The 23,635-nt window shown below is 35.4% G+C and overlaps 1 protein-coding gene across 5 annotated transcripts in view; it reads left to right on the forward strand.

Moving 5' to 3' along the window:
- Positions 1-23,635, forward strand: part of PTPRD (protein tyrosine phosphatase receptor type D) — a 276,887-nt gene that overhangs the window by 164,264 nt on the left and 88,988 nt on the right. For 3 of the 5 annotated variants that reach the window (XM_085307099.1, XM_085307065.1, XM_085307081.1), the window contains 6 exons: positions 1,387-1,974; positions 2,397-2,497; positions 3,383-3,642; positions 9,571-9,661; positions 15,961-16,170; positions 18,351-18,511. In XM_085307099.1, the coding sequence (XP_085163225.1) occupies positions 1,387-1,974; positions 2,397-2,497; positions 3,383-3,642; positions 9,571-9,661; positions 15,961-16,170; positions 18,351-18,511 (1,411 nt within the window). The remainder of the gene's footprint in view (positions 1-1,386; positions 1,975-2,396; positions 2,498-3,382; positions 3,643-9,570; positions 9,662-15,960; positions 16,171-18,350; positions 18,512-23,635) is intronic. The other 2 variants (XM_085307073.1, XM_085307089.1) reach the window with 1 other exon arrangement.

The following is a 23,635-nucleotide window of genomic DNA, read 5'->3' on the forward strand; positions in this document are numbered from 1 at the left end:
AGAGTATTTAGAAAATTTATATAAAAACTAAACTAAAAATTGTTTATAATTAGAAGCAATGTCTGGACTTGTGAAAACATAACGAGGAAAGAATTTATTAACTGCAGCATTTTCCTCGAGCCTTGACATTCCTCTCTCCATCTTCCTAATTCATTTTCAAATGGTAGTCTGATGTTCAGACAAGAAACTAATTTGTTGGGTGCCTAAGAAATATAAGTAATAAAACTCTCTGAAGTCTCTAAATATAGGAACCTAAACTTACAGTGCAGCAATTAGGTTTTGTGGGGGAAAGCTCTGAATGTGCATGGAGCTAATTAGTCTTCATGGAAGACTGTTACCATGACACTACTGCTCCTAAAAGTACGCTAGTTTCTTGATCTATCGAGCATTGGTGAAGACCAAATTTCTAAGTACTATTATGGATATGTTTCATTATCAAGTAGTTTGTTGCAATAGGAATACAGAGATGAAAGAAACTGATACTGAGACCCTCAGATGTACACCATGCAAGGTGCATGATGGGACTTCAGTCTAGTTTAATTTAATCCTCTAACTGAATGTCCTCACTACACATATGATTTGACCCTTAAACATCAACTGTTGGTTTTGACTCTTAGATTCCAAATAACAATTTGAGTTTATCTGGTTAGAGAATGGGGTACATTTTAGGCTCCCCCAGAAGAAACACAATTTACATGCACCAGCAGCCGTTCTGGAAACTAAAGCTGGGATGAGCAGGGATAATCAAAAGATTTTATTCAGAACAGTATTGCTGCTCCAAGTTGAAGCTGTGGACAATGCTGGAGGTGATACATGTGCTTAGAGGGACATGATAATATTCCATGGTGTATAATTCCATGATTGGTGAGGACAAGGTTGACCTGACTATCTTTCTACCATATCTTAACTTTTGATGACAAGACTTAAACTAGACAAATTTAGAAACCTGTAAGTTCTCCATCATTATTATAATTATTATTTTTTCAGTTTACAAGATGGCAGAAATGTGCCTTGGATTAAGTTAATGAATACTTATGACAATATTCTTTTTTGACCAGGATTTGTAAGTGAAACAGATCCATTCATAAGATGTCTGTTTTAATTTTTAGTCCTTGACTTTCTCTCATAAGTCCTATGCCTCTGAATTATGGAATTATGGTAAGGGAAGCATACAACAAATAGATGGCTTCACTGTTCAAATTTTGAATGCTATATAACTCAGAAGTGCAAGAAGTCAGACATCAGTTTCCTCCACAAGACAGCAATTTGTGGAACAAAGAGTGAGGGAAGAGAAGATTCATCCATATTCCTGTTAAGACAAAGTTCAAGAATTACAGGTACAATTTCATTTGCATTTATCATATTTTAAATAACATTGTGCTACAGTTCCAGGCAAACCTCGGCTTGTGATTAGCCACACTCAGATGAACACGGCTCTTGTTCAGTGGCATCCTCCTGTCGATACCTTTGGCCCGCTGCAGGGTTATCGCCTGAAGTTTGGTCGCAAGGACGTGGATACGTTGACAACCATGGAGTTCTCAGAGAAGGAAGATCACTTCACAGCCACAGACATTCACAAGGGAGCTTCTTATGTCTTCAGGCTTTCGGCTAGAAATAAAGTGGGCTTTGGGGAGGAGATGGTTAAAGAAATCTCTGTTCCTGAAGAGGTACCCAGTGGATTTCCCCAAAACCTTCACTCGGAAAGCTCTACTTCTACATCAGTTCAATTAACTTGGCAGATGCCAGTCTTGGCAGAGAGAAATGGCATTATCACCAAATACACCATCCTGTACAGAGATATCAATGTTGCTTACCAGCCAGTTGAGCTCCCCGTTGTTCCTGCTGATACCACTATGACACTTTCTGGCTTAAAACCAGATACCACATATGATGTAAAAGTACGTGCCCATACAAGCAAAGGGCCTGGTCCATATAGTCCAAGTGTCCAGTTCAGGACACTACCTGTGGATCAAGGTAGGATTTGTCTGCTTATGGCGTTGACCTTTAAAGGAATTTCGGTCTTTGGATATCAGTATTTTTGAAGCTGTAAATAAAACTGACTGGCCCATTCATAAAAATAGGTTCAACAAAAACAAAAGGTAAAGTATGTAAATCTTAATATGTTTTGGATGCGTTAGAATTCAGTTGTCCCTATGCCAAGCAAGTTCTGGCTTCACAATTTTTTCAGGTAAGGAAAATGTACACATGATTTGGCACTAGATGAGAGGTTTGTTAGAATGTGATATTTAAATGATACGAACAAACAGGTAGGAGAATTGAATTTATGTTTTGTTTTTTGGCCTAAATGGAAAGCTAATAATCCCAGGTAGCAGTGGAAATACGTCAAGTTCTAAGCTCCAAGATGCTGTTTATATACATTGTTTCTTTTTTTCCAGCAGTGTTTGCAAAAAATTTTCATGTTAAAGCAGTAATGAAGACTTCAGTTTTGCTGTCTTGGGAAATTCCAGAAAATTACAATTCAGCCTTGCCTTTCAAAGTAAGTTGCTTTCCAGTTTCAAGACATCAAATATAGAATTACATATCATCTGGTTAAGTAGCTTACTGAATATCTGGATTYTTTTTTGCTTGTGCTGTATTTAAAAATGCAAACTAATCAGTATTATTGACCCAAGCACTTAATTCATTGGCAAGACGAACTTTGCACGATTATGGCAACATTTCAAACCATCTCATAGTAGTTATCACCCATGATGTGAACTTCTTGCTCACTTGCAGTTCTTTGCTATTATATTTGAGACTAAATAAGGAAAAAAAAATGTGTGTATATATTTTTCCCCCTCCTCTCTGTAGTGGCTGTAACTGACTACCATTTTCTTTTCATCTCCTCAAATTTACACATTTGTGGTTTATAACTCTTTTATACCACTAACTATAGGAGCCAGATAAAGAGACTTAATGTAATTTGCAGTCTAGCCTATTGTTTCTTTTGCATCCTTCCCCATCACTTTTCTCATCTCATGAAAAGACCAGCAAAGAACAGTATTTTATGAACTAAATGCTACTGAAACCATTCTGACTATGCAGTGTGAATGAAAAGTTCAAGTTACCTCTAAGGACAAGTAAGTGTCTTTTCATGTGAAGGCCTCAAAAAGGCCTTGATAATAAGTAGTGGATTCAATCGAAGATACTGAATGTGAGTAAGTTGAACTGAATTTTATTGTTTAGATGTGGTACTTCTTTTCCCCTTAAAAACAACAAAAGGAAGTGTTGTAGGAGTGAATTTAGTATTATTTTACAACCTAAAATATCCGATGTCTTTCATTTTAAATTTATAGTTAGGTTCCTTCATGAATTCAGTGTGGCACTGTCAGTTGCCTTCCCTCAGTGACTAAAGACACCTTGGATTTGTGTATTAAATTAGATCCTTTACGATGATGGGAAAATGGTGGTGGAGGTTGATGGACGTGCTACTCAAAAGCTGATCACGAATTTGAAGCCAGAGACATCATATTCATTTGTGCTGACAAACAGAGGGAACAGTGCTGGAGGTCTTCAGCACAGAGTGACAGCGAAGACTGCACCAGATGTACTGCGTACCAAGCCAGTCTTCATTGGAAAGACCAACTTAGATGGCATGATAACTGTGGAACTTCCAGAAGTACCTTCAAATGAGAATATAAAGTGAGTTAAAGTCCTGGAGAATGGCACTTCATTGTTTCCAGCTCCAGAAAGATCAATGATATTGTTATTATATTCCTAATCATACCTGGCACTCTAGTGGTGGACCGGGGACTTTATGACATTATGGAGAGCTCTGTATTCTCTCCAGCAGTATTTGAACTACTAATGAGTATAAAATTGTCATTTACTTATGTGTGTGAGACTGAGTAAACCCAGGATGGGATGTGGAGGAAGAAGGTCCTTCTGTATACTGTGGTGGCTTCTCAGAGTAATTTTACTTTTTATCAGTGGTTTCAAAGAGTAAAGAAACACTAAAGAAGCCAGTTTTGAACATTGTACCCTCTCAAGAAGAATGAAACACCCATCTGAAGATCCAGCTGCAGCACCATGAAATACCCATTCTCAGTCACTCCAGAATTCTGTGGAGTTTTGGATAATAATGATTTCATTAATGTTATTGCAAATGAATTAATTTTGAATGATTTTTTTTTTTATAAAAAGCAAAATCTAAGATASTGTCTGCTGGCCTAAGTAAGAAAATTGGAGATTTTGCTGAAAACAATGTGAGCATTTACCAGAGGTTATTTTTGGTGAAAAGATGTTGTCGAGACTTAAGCAGTAGAAATAAGACTAAGGAGCTGACAGCTCAGGGCCAGCAGGGATTAGAAGGAATAGACAATAAGGACTTGCCAAGAAAACRTGATGCACAGTACAATCAATAAGTGTTATTGTTCTACCTATAGTGATGCTTGTTGATCTGTAAGGTCCCCACGTGTAATGTAAAGGAAATGGGGAGGAAAATGAGCAAGTCATTAAATATTGTTGGGGATTCAGCTCTCTAGTGGATTTTGCTGATGGCTTTGTGGAAGGCTGCTCCCCTTTTTCATTACTGCCTGAGGACTTTAAGGCAGGTGAGGTCAAGAAAGAAATGACTTTAAGACATTAAAAGGATGAAAAAGTGAAAAATGTAGCCATTATCATTAGATTGAGTAAGAAGCGGTCAGTAACAAATGCAGCTAAGGAAGAGTGAAGATGGAATGAGTCAAAAAAGATTTATGAGGCAAGACTGTTACAGAGAGAAAAAGCTCAGGATAGTTGGTTAAACAATAGCAGAAAATGGCATTGGAAAAAGAAACAATGCCTTTCCTTATATGTGGTGAGAAAATTTGAAAGGCAGTAAGTGGCAACAGCAAAACCATATTAAACCTGGGGGGGGGGGGAGACGAGTGCCAGTTTTGCAACTATGTAGCTCCTCCTTTTATAAATATTTGTTAAGATGATGTGGTCAGGCACGAGGCAGAAAAAGAAATGGTTGGCCAGGCCTTTGGAAATAAGCTCACCAACTCAACTTCACATCGAACAGGAAGAGCTTGCTCCTTTGCACATCTAACGCTTGCTAGAATCAATGAAATTATAGCAACTACAGTCTTTGTAGGCGGAGAAAAAAAAATGTGAAGTAGTTATATTGACATTTTTACAGTTGCTGTTCATGTATTGCTACAATGCAGTATGAGTGCAATCGTGTGCTCATAATTGTCTCTATCATACTACTAAGTCTTATATGCTGAGAATATTTCAGTAATGCTAATTACACAAAAGGTGAAACAGTGGCTCACTCTAACAAATTTTAGGTAAATACTGATGGGATTTAGGGTGATATTATAAAAGCCTTCATAATTTATTAAAGATGGTAAAACTAATTTTCGTTATTTGAGTGTTTGATGGTGATACAGCATTGAAATTGCACCAGAGCCCTTCATATGCTAAGTAAAATGAATGTCTGTTGATAGTTTCACTTTCACAAATTGAGCAATTTCTGCATTTTCCTTAAATATTTTGGTCTAATTCAAAACAGTTTTTATGGGTAAAAGGTAATGCATCTTTCTCTGAATCTCTCATGGTTTAAAAGTCATAGGTAAAAACAGAATTCTGTGCAAGACTTTGGTCCTTGTAATATTCAGTAATCCAGGCAATATCAAAACGAGACTCTCCTTTCTTCCTGCGACCCCCCGCTCTCAAAGAAGACCTCAAAATGAGACAAGCAGACACACAATCAAAGAAGATTCTAAGGGATGATGCCTTTTCTGAAACTAAAAATGACAGAACATTACTGTCCTTAATTTGTAGCACTGTATATAAAGGTGAACAGTTTCATTTTCCTGCTTGCTTTTGTTGTACTCACACTTTCAGCTTTAACACTGTTCTGTGTGTGCTGAAAGTGTATGCAACAGTCTTAATGGATGGTCAGAGTTATGAGTGGAAGCATGCATGAGGGAAGTGAGAAAGGGATGTTTACATGTCAAATATTCCTTGACAGATAGAAGAATATGAATACTCTCTTGACTTTAGAAAGGGGAAAAAAAATGATAAATTAGATAATACAGTGCAGTTGACCCAACAAATTTATCTCAGGCATGTGAGGGAGACACAGAAGAGCCAGTTCTCAATTGGCTTTTGTCTTAGTTCTTGGGAGTTCTAAAAAATGATGTATAAGCTGTAGTTACTGAACATATGAAAAAAATCAGTATTCACTAGGATGTTACTCATGTTAACATGTACTTCTGTTAATGTCATGTTAACATAATATCTAACATAACATGATATGACCAGGTAAAGGAGGAAATTATCCATGTGTTTAAGCAAGTTAAATGAATAAATGTTTGTTTGCCTTTTGGAAAAGGAAAAAAAAAAAAAAAAAAAAAAAAGGTTATACTCCAAATCTGTATGAAACAACCACAAAAAATATGAAAACAAGAAATTTTAATATTTTTGTTAAAATATTTCAGTTATGCATTGGTCCCAGATTAGAGTACAATCCTCCATTTGATAATTGAAGCTGATCCATTTCACWAAGCAGAAAAAATATTAATGTAGTAGAAGAAAGATTAATTTGTCTGACCTCTTGCATGTGTTGATTTTGGAAGCGGAATTTTTTCTGTGATGCAACTAACTTGTAGCCAGTTTAAAGACAGATAGGAAAAGAAGAGGGATGAGCATTTTAACAATCTCTCCCTTGGAAATACTTTAGGGGATAGATATGGCTATATATACAATTCCCCCAAATTATGCTTTTTTTTACTGCATTTATAGTAGGGCTGATCTTTTGGACTACCTTCTCCCTCCTCTGATTTTGAGAACATTTGAAAATCAGGAGAAAACAAAGTTACTATAGGTAAAGATTAGGGAGCATCTATGAAAATCAGGGCAAGCATTTAGCTTCCTAATACAATTTTAACCCCAAGATTTTTTCTGCTGGTGTCTCCACTTACAGTGTTAGGGCAATAACACGTGCAGGTAGAGATTTCAAGCATCAGATTTAAATTTGTGTAGTTACTACCATGTACTCTAATTTGCACAAAATACTCAGTAAGGATGGACATATTACTTCTAAATTCCCACCTTTTTGTAGGAATTCTCACCTTTTTCTTTCCCCACCAAAGCTGGTGTGAAATAGCTAGGTATTATAGTTGTGACATGCTGGGACAGACCAAAAACAAGGACCCATTTATTGACTGGAAACAGATACTTAATTTGAAAGTACTCCAMTATGTCATCAAGTAACCTTTCTTTAGGGGATGACTGTTTTTGATAGAATATTATTTCAACCACCAAGCCTAGTAAATCCACTCTTTCTAAACTACTGAAGTATTTAGCTTGTCTTCTTATAACTTCTGAGAAATTTTTAATTTACGTCTGTTCAGTTTGATAAATTTTGCTTTCTGGAAGGCGTTACAGAGCTGAAAAGGAGGACTAGTCCTTGGCCTGTCTCTTGGGAGAAGGCAGGCTGGGGATAGAGCTGGCAGGGATCTTCCTGGGGTGTAAAAGTCCCAGTTGTGGTTTGCTGCCACTAAGAAAGTCATCCACCAAATCAAGGAACTCCAAATACAGTCGATAGAGGATAGTTCTTTCTATTCTTAGTCCATCTGACCTCATCACTCTTAGGATTTTCTCTATTAAAGAACATTTAGTATTCTAATTAATTGTCCAATTTAAAATGTTTATTTTTATTTTTAATGTAATCATATTTTTTTTTTCCTGGGCAGCTCACTAGAGGAGAAGATTTAGGCAGGTGCTTGCAGCTGTGACTGACTGAGAGCCCTGTCACGTGTCTTTTATTTAAAAGGAAAAATTCAGTTTTGAATTTAATTTTAATTCTCCTGTAGGGAAAAATAGCATATATCTGAAAGACTAGCTGGTTGTTTTGAAGCTAAGGAAGTATTTGGATATTTTACTATTCTTTTTTTTTCTAATAAAACATCAAAAATTATAATATTTAAGAAAAAAGATAAAGGATTTTCTAAAATATATGCTTTAGCTTTAAAATCTGTGTGCAACCAGCCTTACTAGTTTTGAATGAGAACATAACATACAAAATGATTTATCATGTTGTTACTATAAAGAATATACACTACAAATTTTGTGTTAAGTATTGGGAATACAGCAGTTAGAAATCTCTGACACTTAGAACTTTTGAGGAACTACAAGTCTTGTTGCCAGCATCTTTTGTTGGAACTTAGCATTTCCAAAAAGAAATTTCCTGAATTTCATAAACCAAGATTTAACATGCTTATACATTAGGTACAGCAGTTAAAAATCCAAACATTTTTTGTTACATTTATTTTATAGGAAGGAGCTTTAATTCAGAAGAGGCTAATAAAATGAACCGGTGCCATATGCTGGTATGAAGAAAATAAAGTTTTTAGGGTTACTTTAGAGGGAGCTAATTTTTGATCAATTGTAAGGCAGGTCCTTTTCTAAAGACGATTTTTCGTTGATTGCTTCAGGTTTTTTTTCAGCTGTGTTCCCTGAGTAGTTGCTTTGCACTGCAAAAGGTGGAACAGGCAGTATAAAATAGCAGGCTAGAAAGGGTGAAAAAGGTCCACAAGGATTATCCTCTGTGATGGAGAGCCAGAGACACCCTTGCAATGAGCTCTGTTGTTACTAGCAACAAAAGAGGGCAGCTTATTCCCCTCTTCTCTGAGATGGAGGGTGCTTGACTTTTTGACAAGTGTGTTTATCAAGATGATGTGTATAATACCATACTGGATGCCCTGCTGTTGTCATTCTGCTACTTCTTTCCTCACACTAGTGTGAAATTATGGTTCTACTTGACATATACCCAGGGTCTGTGAAGGAAATGAAGAAAATACTCATATCTTAAGCCATAAGGAACTGTATCTCTATTATACTGAGAAGTGTAATTTACTAGTCTCCATGGGAGGTATAAGAAGATATTTACAGAAAAATGCATGGGGAGGGGGAATGAGGATATATGTAATTTGCAGGTCCTAACTGTGCATAAAGCAAGCCCTCACCTATTACCGTGAGCAGAATTCTTATGTAGATAAAGAACAGGCTTGGCTGGGGATTGATAACAGAGAATATATGGGTGAACATTACAATATGTCTTCTTTATTATCTGTTTGTAATAGTAGAAGCATCAACAAATACATTGTTATCCTACTATTCTAATTATACATGAAAATGGAGGAAGATGGGGTGATGATAATGTAATGTATTTCAGGTTTTTTTAGTGTGTTTTTCCAGTTAGATGATGGCAGGGCACAAGTACCCCATGACTTTTGTATTTCAAATGAGATAATAAACTGCAGTCCACCATGCAGGCATTTTAGAACATTGTAATTAAGGTTTCCTATGCATATTTATATGTTTACATGAAAAAGCAGGTAATTAGTGCCATTTGTTTGTCAAACATTTTGCACTGGGATGTATTCATTTATTTTCAAAAGACTGTGAACCTTTGAGTCTGTATTTGGAAGACTGCAGTGGCATACAATGCAAAAAAGTTTGTCTTCAACGTATCCTAAGTTGCATCTGTTAAAAAAAGTTCTTGTAAACTGCACATGTTCCATCAATTTACCTGTTCTTTCGTTTAACTTTACTCTTGTCCTACTGTTTCCTTTACAGAGGTTATTACATTGTTATTGTGCCTTTGAAGAGGTCTCGTGGAAAGTTTATCAAACCCTGGGAAAGCCCAGATGAAATGGAACTAGATGAGGTATAGTATATTTTTTGTTTTTTTTTCTTCTCCTTTATTAAAGAAACAGTCATATTAGTGGTATGTGATTAACTCACCACCTTCAGAATTTTTGGTTGTCAGGATATTTTATATTTGAATTAGCCTGTGGGGGACTGAAAGTTCAAATTACTTAAATTAGAATACATTAAAGACATTAAGTTGCAATAAAGCACACAAAATGCCTGATCTTTGTTGGCATTAATATTTTATTCTTTGCCTATTGTAAAGCATAATGCAAAAGTGCAGAAGGTGAAATGAGTTGTCAGCAAAAGCTTAATCACCAATGATATGAACTCTAATAAAGGTCTGATTCGTTAGGGGGGTGTTTGCTAAGCCTGAAACAAATGCTAAATTGCAATTTGCACTGCAATTTAACATTTGACCTTCCTCATGCTATCTTTACCTGATTCTCACATACTGATGACACATATAATGCGGCTGATTAGAAAACTTTTACACTATTCTCCATTCCACTGACAATTTGTGTTCAGAAGTAAGGGAATGCAGTAGAAAAGACCAACCTTGCATCTATGTTTTGGGAGCTGAACCTGCTGTAAAACAACTCTGCAGAAAAGGACCTGAGGGTCCTGGTATACGACAAGTTGACCATGAGCCAGCAATGTGCTCTTGTAGCCAAGAAGGCCAGTGATCTCCTGGTGTGCATTAGGTAGCGCGTTGCCAACAGGTCAAGGGAGATGATCCTCCCCCTCCGCTCAGGCCTGATGAGGCCACACCTGAAGTACTGGGTCCAGTTTTGGGCTCCCCAATACAAGAGAGACGTGGAGGTACCAGAGCAAGTCCAGGAAATGGCTGCTAAGATAGTGAATGAACTGGAGCATCTCTCCTATTAGAGCGTGGAGCTAATGACGCTAAGGTCGTGGATTCAATCCGTGTGTGGGCCACTTGCTTGAGTGTTGGACTAGATGATCTCCAGAGGTCCCTTCCAACCTTACCAATTCTATGAAAGGCTGAGAGAGCTGGGACTGTTCAGTTTGGAGAAGAGAAGACTAAGGGGGGATCTTATCAATTTGTTTAAATCCATGAAGGCAGGATGTAAGGAGGATGGGGCCAGAGTCTTTTCAGTGCCCAGCGATAGGACAAGAAGCAACATCACAAACAGAAACACAGGAAGTCCAACTGACACATGAGGAAAAGCTTCTTTACTRTGAGGGTGACTAAGCTCTSGAACAGGCTGTGGAATCTCCATCCTTGGAGATATTCAAAAGTTGTCTAGACAGGATCCTGGGCAACCTGCTGCAGGTGACACTGCTTGAGCAGGGAGGTTGGACTAGATGATCTCCAGAGGTCCCTTCCAACCTCAACCATTCTGTGATTCTGTAATTTGATACTATTAATAACATTTTCCATAGAGTGAAGTGCCTCCATTTCAGGGGCCAACCCAGTAATAATAGAAGTTGATTTATTGTGTTATTGATATGATAATATATGATAATAATTCTAGGAAGTCTAATGTTAGCATTTACTTTTTTTTTTTTAAGGGATGATATAGCTCGTATAGCTCAGTCTAATTTGTGTTTCTTCTTTCCACTTATAAATCTGGGATAATATTAATATTTATCTTTGTAACTCTGAGAGTCCTTTGTAAACATCCTGTACAAGAACAGGACTTGCCTTTGTTACAAATAATATAAAGTATAAATAAATATATATATAATAATAAATTATTGTGCTAGGGTTATAGAGCTTGTTCAAATGCCGTGCTATTTTGTGCATATGTCTGTATAATTCAAATCAAAAACCAGAGATCGAGGACTATTTATTTACTCCTAATTTAATGATCTTTGTATTAGATCATGTCTATTTTTCCAGTTCAGGAATCTCTTATAGAAATGCCACTGCCACTAAAAGGATCACTGGGAAGTGATAATCATTATGCAAGCAATCACCTGCCTTTTTTCCTTTCCCCCATTTATAAAATGGATATTATGTTTGATATTCTCACTGAAATTTGAGGAAARTGAAGATCTTCCCCAAACCAAGACTGCTATAGAAAGTCTTCAAAACAAAGCTGCTTCAGTAACCCTGCCTTATAAATGCGGCAATCTACAGTTTCTTTACGGATCAGAAAAGGCAAAAAGGAAAATCTGTTGACCAGAGAGAATCTTTAATTAGATGTAAACACAGAGCTGCACAAAGGAGAGCACAATTTTGTTACTGCTGGCTAACGGATGAAGGCCTATATTAACTCTTGACCACTTTCTTTTCAGTGGTCATCACATTGATTCAAATAAAGTGACTACTTGCTTTGATCTATCAACTTCTTCACTTTAAAAGAGTTGGATTGTAAACACCATGCTGCAGCACAAGATCRTAGTCATAGGCAACATCAACTGTGGTTATACAGTAAAATTCTCCTGACAAGATCCATACAGTAGTGGAAAACTGATTTACTATCACTACCCACTTTTAACCTCCAGAAACCACAGGCAAATTCAGCAGCTCTAACAGATTAAAGAATAGGTGCCAGATGACATTGAACTTTTTTGCAATTAAATTTTACGGGTCTGTGCTGCTGATTCCCCATAACAAAGGGTCATTTTAATCATCCTGCAAGTTGTGGTGCATTAATCTGTATAATAGTTTGATAAAGAACACTTATTAATTCAGAAATATTTGGGTCAGGATGGGTTGTTTCCCACTTTTACTGATATAATTGAGACCACATTGTAGAATTAATGGTGGAAGAAATAAGATATGCATTGACTGGAAAATGAAAATTATTTCTGATAAGGAACTAAGCCCTTGATATATCTTTTACAATTGCCATCAATACATGTAGTAACTATGGGGGAGGGAAATCAGAAGCAGGCAGTGACTGTACTTCATTGTCACTCACCCAATTTCTCATACTTAAAAGATTGTTTTTCTTCCTACTTTAGAAAATAAGAACTACATATTGTTATTAGATGTACTCTCCCTGTCAAACATTTGAAAGCAGTTGAACAATAAACAAATTGGGAAAAGAACTGCAAAAAATAACCACACTGCTGCCTAAACAAATAGTTCCCAATGGTGAACTAAAGAAACTTGTGCATATCTTCTTTTAGTACAGCCTCGGATGTCTAGCTAGTAGACGACACACATGGGGTTGGGCGATCAATTTTCAAATGCTATCCCAAATGCTTCRCTTAGAAAACAGAACTCTGGAGCAGTAAGGCCATAAATGACTAGTCAAAAGGACTGTCTAGCCTTGTTGTGGCTACTGACTCTTCGTGGTCCCTTGAATCTTTTGTTCTGAAAGAAGCTGCGAGATGCAGAATCTTAAAAGAGCAATAATGGACTTGCTATTAGAAGTATAATCCTTTAATATTAACTCAAAATTTGACTTTATTTTCATTATGAGGTCTAATGACTTCAAATATGTCATGAGTAACTGAAAAAAAAAAAAACATGATTTGCAGTAAGTATTAAGAAGAATATTCCTTTATATTTATAATCAACAGAACCTGAGTAAAAGACTGAGTGTAAAGTCTTAAAATTTAAAAATTTAAGTCGTCGAATACGGTATTGCTTGGGTTTATGATATATGTGAAGATAATGATATTTGGCAACAACCTCATCTATATGTGAAATATGAATGAAGCCAGGGGTTCAGTTGAGGTCTCTTCAGTCATGTGTAATCAGTGTCACAGATCAAATTTTCATCAACCCACAGAAAAATATGCCTAAGTTTAGTTGGCACTATGTGAGCAGCAACCACCCTTGAAAAAGTTTCCTGTTATACACAGTTCGTTTGACTCGGACTAGTTGACTTTTAGCATTGACAGCCAAAAGGACAGTTTCTAACCACTTCCCCCTATAGTAGAGGAATTCAGCACTTCCGTCTGTTAATATATACATTTTTGTTACTACTTCAAACTGTGTGCTTGACTGTCTGCTGCTCCACTAACAGGTGTCACCTTGTCAAAAAAAAATTCCCAAACTCCCCTTCCCTCAGAGGCTCTTTTAAAGGCTGTGGCAACCTCAATTAGACTTTGATTTGCCACTGCCTCATGTTGCATAATTAATAACTCTACTGGTGACATAGAAAGCTGCTACCAGATATGAAAGCAGCCTTCCTTGAAGCATGTGTAAAAAAGAATAATACAGTATTCTCTACTGTCCTCATTTTTATATCATGCCGAGTTACTCTAGCTGCTCGTTAAAATGTTCAAGAAGAGCAAAGGAGAAATATGGACTGCTGATTGTGATAGAGGTCTTTAATGATGAATAGCAATTAATGATTCTGAGTCTTCTCAAGTTTTGGAAAGTTTTATTTTCACTCAGGGGATCTATTCCAGCCTACCAGCTTTTGTATTGGAACATAGAAGCTGATGGAGTTAAATAAGCATAAAACCTCTGTGGCGGAGAACAGCCTAGGGCATGGTATTACAGCTGGAAAGCAGCTGACTGCATGCATCTGTGACAGGACAGGTTCCACGTGCCCTCCGCTGCCGGGGAAGTTTGGGTCCAAGTGGTGCAACTTGGTTCAATGTCTACATTTAGCCCAGGTCTGAGATATGTGTTGTGATGAGAAAGGCTGTTAAAATGATCAGTGTTAAAAGCTTCTGTGTCAGTAGCACAGTGACTAGTAGATTGTGTGATGTGTTTGGGAATTGTTAACTGTGACACTGGAAAATACTAGATCCTACATGAGGAAGGCAAGAAGATATGCTAGCTAAGCTGGAGTGTAACACAGGAGAAGTGGTTGAAGCTTCCCTGATTAAGCATATTTGTTAAAATGAAAATATATAGTAGAAATTGAATTTTAATTTCTTTTTTTTATTGATGTCTATCTGACTCTGGAGACTTGCCTCCTACTCATAAAAATAAGTGTATGTTTATCTATTGTATTAGCACTGTTTGTGTACTGAAAAGCCCAAAACAACTCTGTGACCTTGGAAAAATTTATGGTTGTAGTATGAGTCCATTTCTTTGGCCTTAAAAACAGGACATTGAATAAGTTTCATAAGTGAAAAACGAGGAAATAGTAGAGCAGCCTTAGAAGTCATCACTTATCAGCCAGGAAAAGTTCGGCTCCTTGTAAACAAATCAAATTAATATTTTTTAAATGCCAGTATATCGAAAGTGATAAAAGGCATTGAATAAGCATTTGCCTGCTTTAATAAGTACTTAATCGATGGATTATACCAGCAAAGCTTTATTTCCTTCATTACTTAATATATGTTTTACAAGTTTTAGCTAGTATTTAATCTTGTTGCAAATGCTCTGATACAAATTTTAGTTTTGTTCATCCATAAAATATTTAATGAGATAAGGAAAGCTTACATTGTGAGAGTCAGGTTATGCAGTTTAAATCTGGAGTGTTTACGTGGGTTATGTATAGTATGGTAGTAGACAATATTTTCTAGTCTCACAGTAGGAAAAAAATAATACAATTCCTGGGGTCCTCTTGTTCATTCCCATCACTGCACTGTTGTATAGTGTTAAACAAATCATAAAGCACCTGATTTTGGTGCTTTTGAGCAAATAAAATGATAATGAATTTCATGTTTGGAGATATGCTCACCAGTCCTTCCCATAACTTTTCTGTGCTTCTATTTACTCTTTGTGAAATAGGTTTAAAAGCAAAGTTTGGTTTCTTCAAGATTTTGAGGAATTTAACATTCACAAAGGGGTTGATAATCTTCATGAGAACTGTTAGGGAAATACAAACTTATTCAAATGTTATTCTTAAAAAACAGTGGTCAATATAGATTTGTTTATAATTTTCTCTTAGCTAGTTAATACAGAGGAGTGTGTATTTGAGAAATCTCAGAAAAAAAGTAAACATTAAAATTCACAAGTTGGGATTTTTTTCAAATTTTGCTTTGTATCTACTCATTTTAAATATATCATTTCAGTTACTGGGTTTTGTTGTATTAAACCATAGATATGAAAGTGTCTGGCATATGCACAGAAGGGATAAAATACTATGCAGTGATTCACTTTATTTTACATAGAAAAAAGTGCATTACTTTATCAGCCTTTATTTTTTATTTGCAAAGACAACAGTATCAGGCACTGAAAATTGATCTAATTGACTTATGTGTGTAGTTTGATCAGTGCAGTTGCAACCTGGTATCTTATCTTAACAAGAATGGCAAGAAATTGGAAGATTTTGCAAGAACTGATATAGTGACACTGACATGCCCCATGAAATTGTATTTTTGTAGTTCCTGGCCATGAATTAAATTTTCTCATTACATTGTCAATAAGTTGCATTAATCTTTCTGGTTTTGCTTTTTCCCTCTCTTTCCTCTCACCTCCTTCTAAAGCTGCTTAAGGAAATATCTAGGAAACGCAGAAGCATTCGTCTTGGGAGGGAAGCTGAATTAAAGCCATATATTGCAGCTCACTTTGAAGTTCTTCCTACGGAGTTTACATTGGGGGATAAAAAGCATTATGGTGGCTTTGAGAATAAGCAACTCCAGAGTGGTCAAGAATACGTCTTCTTTGTGTTGGCTGTAATGGAGCATTCAGAATCTGTAAGCTAATTACTGGGTTATTTAATACCAAATTTACCTTTCCCTAATTATCAAAACATTTTTTTCAATGCTTCTTCCACTTCCTAAAAGCCAGGTCCCTACAGAATATGTCAGAGCCTCTCAAAAGTCAATAATTCCTCACCTTTTTCCAGTTAATTCCTTGAAGTTACCTTTTTTGTATGCAACTTAACTTGTTACTTACATGTATAACAGAATGCTAAGGATCACCCTAGATTAGATCTGTTCTGATCTTTTGCTAGTTAGTTTCTGCTATTTGAGATCATTGACACAGTTACCGAGGCAGGAACTTCACAGCAGCATCTTTAACAAGGGAATTCCTCATTTGCCTTTGGACTACTACTGAATAGCAGTGCCAGTTACCAAGAATTCTTGGAAAGATCTGTAGAATCAGAGATATGCACAGCTAGCTTCTTTGATTATAGTAATTTCCTCCCAACTTTATCAATTATTTCTTAGAAAGTTAGAAAATAATTCAATAATACAGAGAATTCCTGAGGTGAGCTAAGTAATGAGCTGTCATTCCTCTTTATGTAATTTATTTTGTTCTTTTGTCCCTTTATGCATGAGTTAATCTAGCTGTGTGTGATATTGTAAAAAAAAAAAAAAAAAAGTAATTAGACAAAGACAGAAATAGAACTGAAGGAAGGAAGAAGTTACAATACACACTAACATTATAACATGCCATGTGTTACATGGTATCTTTCTAATTGGTTCCTAAACCTGACAACTAAATTTGCTAGGATCAGCCACTTGAAATTATTGCACCAATTATCTGAATTCTAATCAAATCTTCCCAGTGTGGAGGGTCTGCAGTCCTACTATTTCCTTTTTGATCTCAAAAGAATTTGCTTACTTAAATGTATGGAGGAGTTAGTTCTAGTCAGTATTATTTTATATACATGACTTCATTTTGAAATACAATGACTGCTTCCAGCATGATCTAATGTAGATCAGAAGTTTCCTTTTCACTTTTTGACAATGACTGCAAAGAGAACGAATTCTGGAGATGCTGCATCGTGAATTTTCARTACAGAGATAATAGGCTATAAAATTAGAGGTCCAAATATCTATGTGAGAAATACTTGTACTGAGATTTATCTTTTCAATTCAAATAACTGTTTCTTTTTTAATATTAAATATTAGTTAAGGCATTATTCCTTCAGATAATTTTGGGATGATTACTTTTTAAGAGAAATCAGGATGGAAAAGCAGGAATAAATAGGGTTGGAAAGTCACAGCTTAAAAGTCTGATACAACGAAATATATCCAAGAACCTACTGTTGCTACAGCTCTTTGAAGGTCCTGGTAAATTTACCACATGGGGAACATCTGATTTAGCCTGACATCTAAAAGATTTATATGATGGCTGGTGTGAAGCTGCCACAGAGAGCAAGAGTGCATAAAAGTGAGCTTCTACTTCGAGTGTTCTAGTATATCTGCTCTGAATAGTTTTTTGTTTTTTTTTTTTTTTTTTTTTAAAAAAATGGGGGGGCTGAAAATTTTAATTAATTTTAACCTGAAAAGTTTTTTTTTTTTTTTTTTTTTTTTAAAGAAAGATTGAGGGGGCTGCAAATCTGACATAATTGTAACCTGCAAGAGCTATTTCTTTTTATTATTCAAAATACATTTTTTTCTGTGAAGCTGCACCTTAAGAAAACACATCATTAATGCATGTAGGATAGAAATTAAAAACAAGGTTTTATTTATTAGAGAACAGATAGTAAATGGTCCTGCTGTCGTCCCTCTGTAGTATTTCAATCTATCTGCTCCAAAAGGAAGAGGCTGAATACAAAGCTGATCTTATGTAGCCATGTTTCTCCCATCTTTGCAAGAACATTGAAGCTGAGAAATATCTCAGTCAACTTAGGTGTTTCAGGGAATGGACGTGGAGATTCCCCAGTTTATAAACACTGATCATAGACTTTTAAAATGTTTCATTATTGAAATATATATATATATATCGTCATAGGTTAGCTCACTACCAGTTAGTGTCAGTGCCTCATCCTTTCCTGTCTTAGTCCTATTTCTGAACATACACTCAGGTTCTGTCCTAGTCCAAAGTCAAAAAAGAGGATTTATTTTAGGTGTAGAATATTCATTATTTTAAATACATTCCTGTATCGTTAAGTGATATATATATATATATATTTTTTGTATAGACAATGTATGCAACCAGCCCCTACTCTGATCCTGTTGTGTCAATGGATCTTGATCCCCAGCCAATTACAGATGAGGAAGAAGGCTTGATTTGGGTTGTAGGACCAGTTCTTGCAGTGGTCTTTATCATCTGTATTGTTATAGCTATTCTTCTTTATAAAAGGTAAGTTTACCTTTTAGTTCTTTTACAGTGGGTGCAGCTTTTTGATATATTGTTCATTTTTTGGTGTTGCTCCACACTGCATAATTTGTACTACAATAGTAACTATCATTTTGTGGAAATTACTGTATGTATTAATGGTTTCCATAATATTGCAGATATTTTGTTAGATTTCTGAGTGAAAGGAATGTTTCCAAAATTATAGGCACATGAGTTCATTTTTCTGCTGATGGTATGTTGTTAACATTTCTGCATTTAAATATTTTTTCTCCTTTAAATATGTTTGTGAATAAAATGTGCTTGCATATAAATATGTATGAAATGAGCACATTTGACTTTTTAAGTCTTATTTTTAGAACTGTAATAGTAATACATGGGGGGTTATATTCAGCTTGATGTTAAACATGACTTTCATCTCCACTTAAGTAATTTGAGCTTTTACTTTTGACAGTTGGCCTCAATTTGACAACATATTTATRTGAATTTGAAGCTCTGAATTGTGAGATTAAAGAAACATCAGCATTTTCTACTAATCTTGCAATCAGATCAAACTGGGTTTACTCTTTCACTGTCCGTGGTTCATACGTAGGTTTTCTATTACACAAAGGACTTTCCTATGCCTTACAACTTACTGGATGCAAGCTGTATATAATGCCTTAATTTATACATAGCAGTACGTAGCAGATTTTTACAGTGTAAATGGGTATGTAGGGGCCATGATACTGAAACAAAAGCATGGTATCTTTGTTTTAATATTTAGATTTTTTTTTTCTCCAAAACGTTTTTGGAAAACATGTTTTCCAAAGCAAATTATGCTTTATAAAGCATAATTACAGAATGCTATAAATATGCAGAACTCTGTCTTTTTCTTTTTTTGAGATAATTTTATCAAATTGAGACTAAAACTAATGACTGTAATTCTATCACCTGTTGAGAAGTATTTAAATCCTACTAGTTATTATCATGTACTTTTTTTTTACTATCTTACGAGCGTACAGTCCAAAACATCTGAAGTTGCATGCCAAAGGCTTCAGCTTTTGGGAAGAGAAATTCTCTGCTTAGCAGTTAAAAAATAAAGTCAGTCTGGAGGTAACCTGAGCCAATCCAAATTCCAAACTGATATTTATAAGAATGTTCTTTAGGGTCGTAATCATACTGCAACATAGTAGATGGTCTGTTACTTGCAGATGTTAATGTCTCCTGAAGTTTTCTATTAGTACCTACTGTCTCAGGCAATCTAATTGATTAATAACCAGTGAACCTCTGTTTGTGCCTGTCTGACACTTCAAAAACTGGTCATTAGAGATGTGCTAAAAGTGAAATACTCTTTTCTTCTGACTATTTTGGAGTATTAAAAGTAAAGCTTCTCCCATACTACAAGACAAATCCAAACAATGGCATATAAACCAGATGTATAACTGCTTCTGCACTTGTTTGCATTTGCAGAACCATAATTATAACCTTCATATTCTATTACCAAAAAATTATAGGCATATTGAACGAATGAGGAGGTAAAATTTGTTCATCAGTAGTGTGAAGAGAATGTCACACATAGAAAATAGGAGACACATTTTCCGTCTGTTATTTACTAGTAGCACCAGAGCTATTTGGGCAAGAGGCCATCTATATTTATTTTATTTTGTTTCAATTATAAGGTGCAAATTGTAAACTGCATCATTTTAGCAAATTCTCTCTGAGAAATGATTGCAGTTCTACCAATGTACCATCACCTGTTCTAGAATAACTTGCTGTTGTGACTCTAATGGCACAATCTAAATTGGTATCAGTCAAGCTTAAGGTATTATATTCTAGCATTCACAAAAATATATCCCACTGATTAAAAAGTAATGCCTTTACTTCTGTCATAAGAAATCTATACAAATAAGACCTGATAGAGACACAAATCAGATAAAAAGAATAATGGAGAAGGTTATAAAATAATAAACTAAAAGCACCATTCATTCCTGGCTTTCTGCTTCCAGAAGACAGTTTTTCATGTATTATTATGATGCGTAATTTAGAAATACTCAAGCATTTAAAAATGCAGAAGAGAAATTCAAATTATGAGACTGCAGTAAAGAAAATATATCAGGTTTTGAAGATTCTTTTTTTTTTTACTGTGGGGTCCCACTCCTTACATAATTTTCATTAATTAAAGCAGTCTGTGTGCCATCAAATCCGGAAGTAATATATAGTGATTGCACAATAAGATATTAACAAGTCTGAATTGTCTTATTAGGCTGAAGGAAGGGACAAAATAAATAAGAATGTAGATTTTGAAAGCATATCTTCATAGTTCAATTTAGTCTTTAGCAGGGAGACAGAAAGAGCGATATGCAGTAATGAGTCGATGCAGAAATAACACTATTCAGTGGAAACGCAAGTAGAGTTAGTTAAGAGAGTTAAGTAGAGTTAGTTAAGTAGAGTTAGTTAGTTAAGAGAGGATACTTCCATGCAGATAAGTTCAGAATTTTTCTGTTGGAAAAAGACAAAATAGTCATAATATTAGAATTCTTCACTAAATTAAAAAAGAAATACTTTATTTTGAAGCTAATATTTTGTCTTTTTACTGTGTTAATATATACATCTGAATGATAAAGTTGAAAGCAACATTGAAGTAACTGGAACTGATTAATTTCTTTAAAAAAGTAAAATCAGCTTTTTCAAACAATAAACTCTTAAGGAAGATAATATTCCAAATGTTTTATATGCATACTTTGTAAAAATTAACACATTTTGAACTTTTTGCAAAGAACTCAACCATGGAGAAGGAGAAATAGTAGAGTTTGACAGAATAAGTACTATACATGTGAATTTAGAGCAGTATTTTTGCACTGCCAGGAAATTTACCCAAAAAAGATCCATAGATAGCCTGAAAAAAAAAAAAAAAAAAAAAAAAAAAAAGAAGAAGAAGAAGAAGAAACAGAACAAATGTGTGTTTCTAAGGGCTTAATGAACCTTTCACTTCTGAGAAAAAAAAAATGGTAAGTATAATTGATTTTTTTATGCAGAAAGTATAGATTCAAGCTAACAACTGGCTCTTTTGATAGCTTTACTGCCTGCAGAACAGCAAGAGGGATGTTTAACACAGTATTTTGAAAAAAACAATGAAATGTAATAATCCAAATTAACTGTGTTAGAGGGAATTAAAATGGCTACCAGAGTTGGATAAAGCCAGAGTTGTAGAATAACAAAATAGGAAAATGAGAAATATTCATTGAGATGACAATTCTATACATATGTTTCTGAAATACTTTGAATGTAGCAGGTACTTTGAGGAGGAGAAAAAAAATGAAGAACAGATGACACCTGCCTAACCCAAGAAAACATGTGTGAGGAATATTAAAAAGGAATAGATGAGGGTGGGAAATCTGGGGTGGAAAGAAGAGGGCTATGTCTTTTGAAGCATATAGCAACTCAGATGATGGTGAATTGCATTTAATTCCTCTTGTCCGTAGAAGAGACATGGACGGCTAATCTCTTGATTTACAATACTAATTTTTCATTTTAATATCAGTCATAGAGAAAGAAAAACAGCAATTTATAAAAGAGTCATCCTGAAGGGAGAAGCTTTGCCCTCATTTAAAACAACAGATGCTATCACAGATAGTGTGGATAGGTTGTCTGGGTCACTATATAGCACATAAGTTACCCAAAGACTAGGAGTGCATGTTCGACCTCTTTTATTTATTGGTCAATTTGTACCAAAGCTGTTGGAATAGTCATTAATGGAATCCACAGAGGCAGTTGCTACACCATTCACTTCTCTTAAAAGCTGAAAGCAGAGATATTCCATAGAAACATTTTGCATCATATATGAAAATGCAGCCAAAAAGTCCCCTCGTCTTAGTACTTAACAAAAATAGATGGGAAAAATACTTTTGTTGTCTTTCTATATAGCTACAGTATAATATTCAATATGACTGAGGCTAGTTAATGTGCTTAGTGTGGAAAGAGCTGGCAGAACCRTGTAGTTAGAGAGCTGCAGAGGCTGGCAGGCACCTCTGGAGATGTCTGGAGACCTAGACCAAGACCCTGCTCAGAGCAGGTTGCCTGGGACCTGTCCAGTCAGGGTGGGAATATCTCCAAGGGTGAAGACTCGACAACGTCTCTGAGAAACTTATTCCAATGTTTGACCACCCTCACCAGGGGAAAGGAAAAAAAAACAAAAAACAAAAAACAAAAAAACAAAAAAAAAACAAACTTCAGTTTAGGTTGATTTTCTGTATTTCAGGAATGAAACTGAACTGAATTGACTAGTGATCACTTCAGTATTTTCCTCCATATCTCTTCCTCCACAGTGATACCACTCCTCACTCTTAATGAAGGGAGATAATCATCGTGGGGTGGAGGGTGTGGGATCTTTAACCTGCTACATCTAAGCCTTCAAATTCAGGGATACAAGTAAATTAATTAAATGTAACTTTCTTTTTGGTCATATTTTTGCTTTCAAGAAAGTATAATTTTTGGTTCAAGCATGGAATAAAATATATGAGGTAGTAAGATTTTTATATTCAAAATCTCAAACAAAGACAAACACTTATCTAGATTGATCTGGATATAGAGCTGGTGCAGGCTAAGCCTCCCTTAGAGGCAATGCATAACTATTATGATGACTGTTAGTCTGAGTCACAGTTTACATCCCAGGCTGCTTTGGATAAAGTGGTAAACCCTGCTGCACCCTACAGCTTAGGCAAACCCACAATAAATGCTTTGGATAAAGTGGTAAACCCTGCTGCACCCTACAGCTTAGGCAAACCCACAGTAAATCCTTGACTCACTTCTGAATGAATTGTATACATTCAGTTATATTGGATTTAGATGGCAAGGAAACCATTTAGTAAATGTTACAGAGATCAAAAATGTTCCGTGTGTCTCAGAACCTGCTAAGCTAAAAAGAAACTATATATGTTTGAAGCATCTTAGAAAAAAGAAAAAGAAAAAGTGGCTATTAKTCATATTTTTAGGAAATCATAGGTTCTCTAGCTTCAGCCTATCACTGATATAGGATGAAATTTTGCTCATTATTAGTTTCACTTGAGTCAATGTTGTTTGTTGATTGTTCTTCCATTCTTAAAGAATTTTTTTGGACAAGTTTTATCATATTGACTTATATGAACTGCAGCT

Source organism: Rhea americana, unplaced genomic scaffold, assembly GCF_003343005.1.
Source record: "Rhea americana isolate MKP2758 unplaced genomic scaffold, rheAme1 scaffold_103, whole genome shotgun sequence".
Lineage (NCBI taxonomy): Eukaryota > Metazoa > Chordata > Aves > Rheiformes > Rheidae > Rhea > Rhea americana.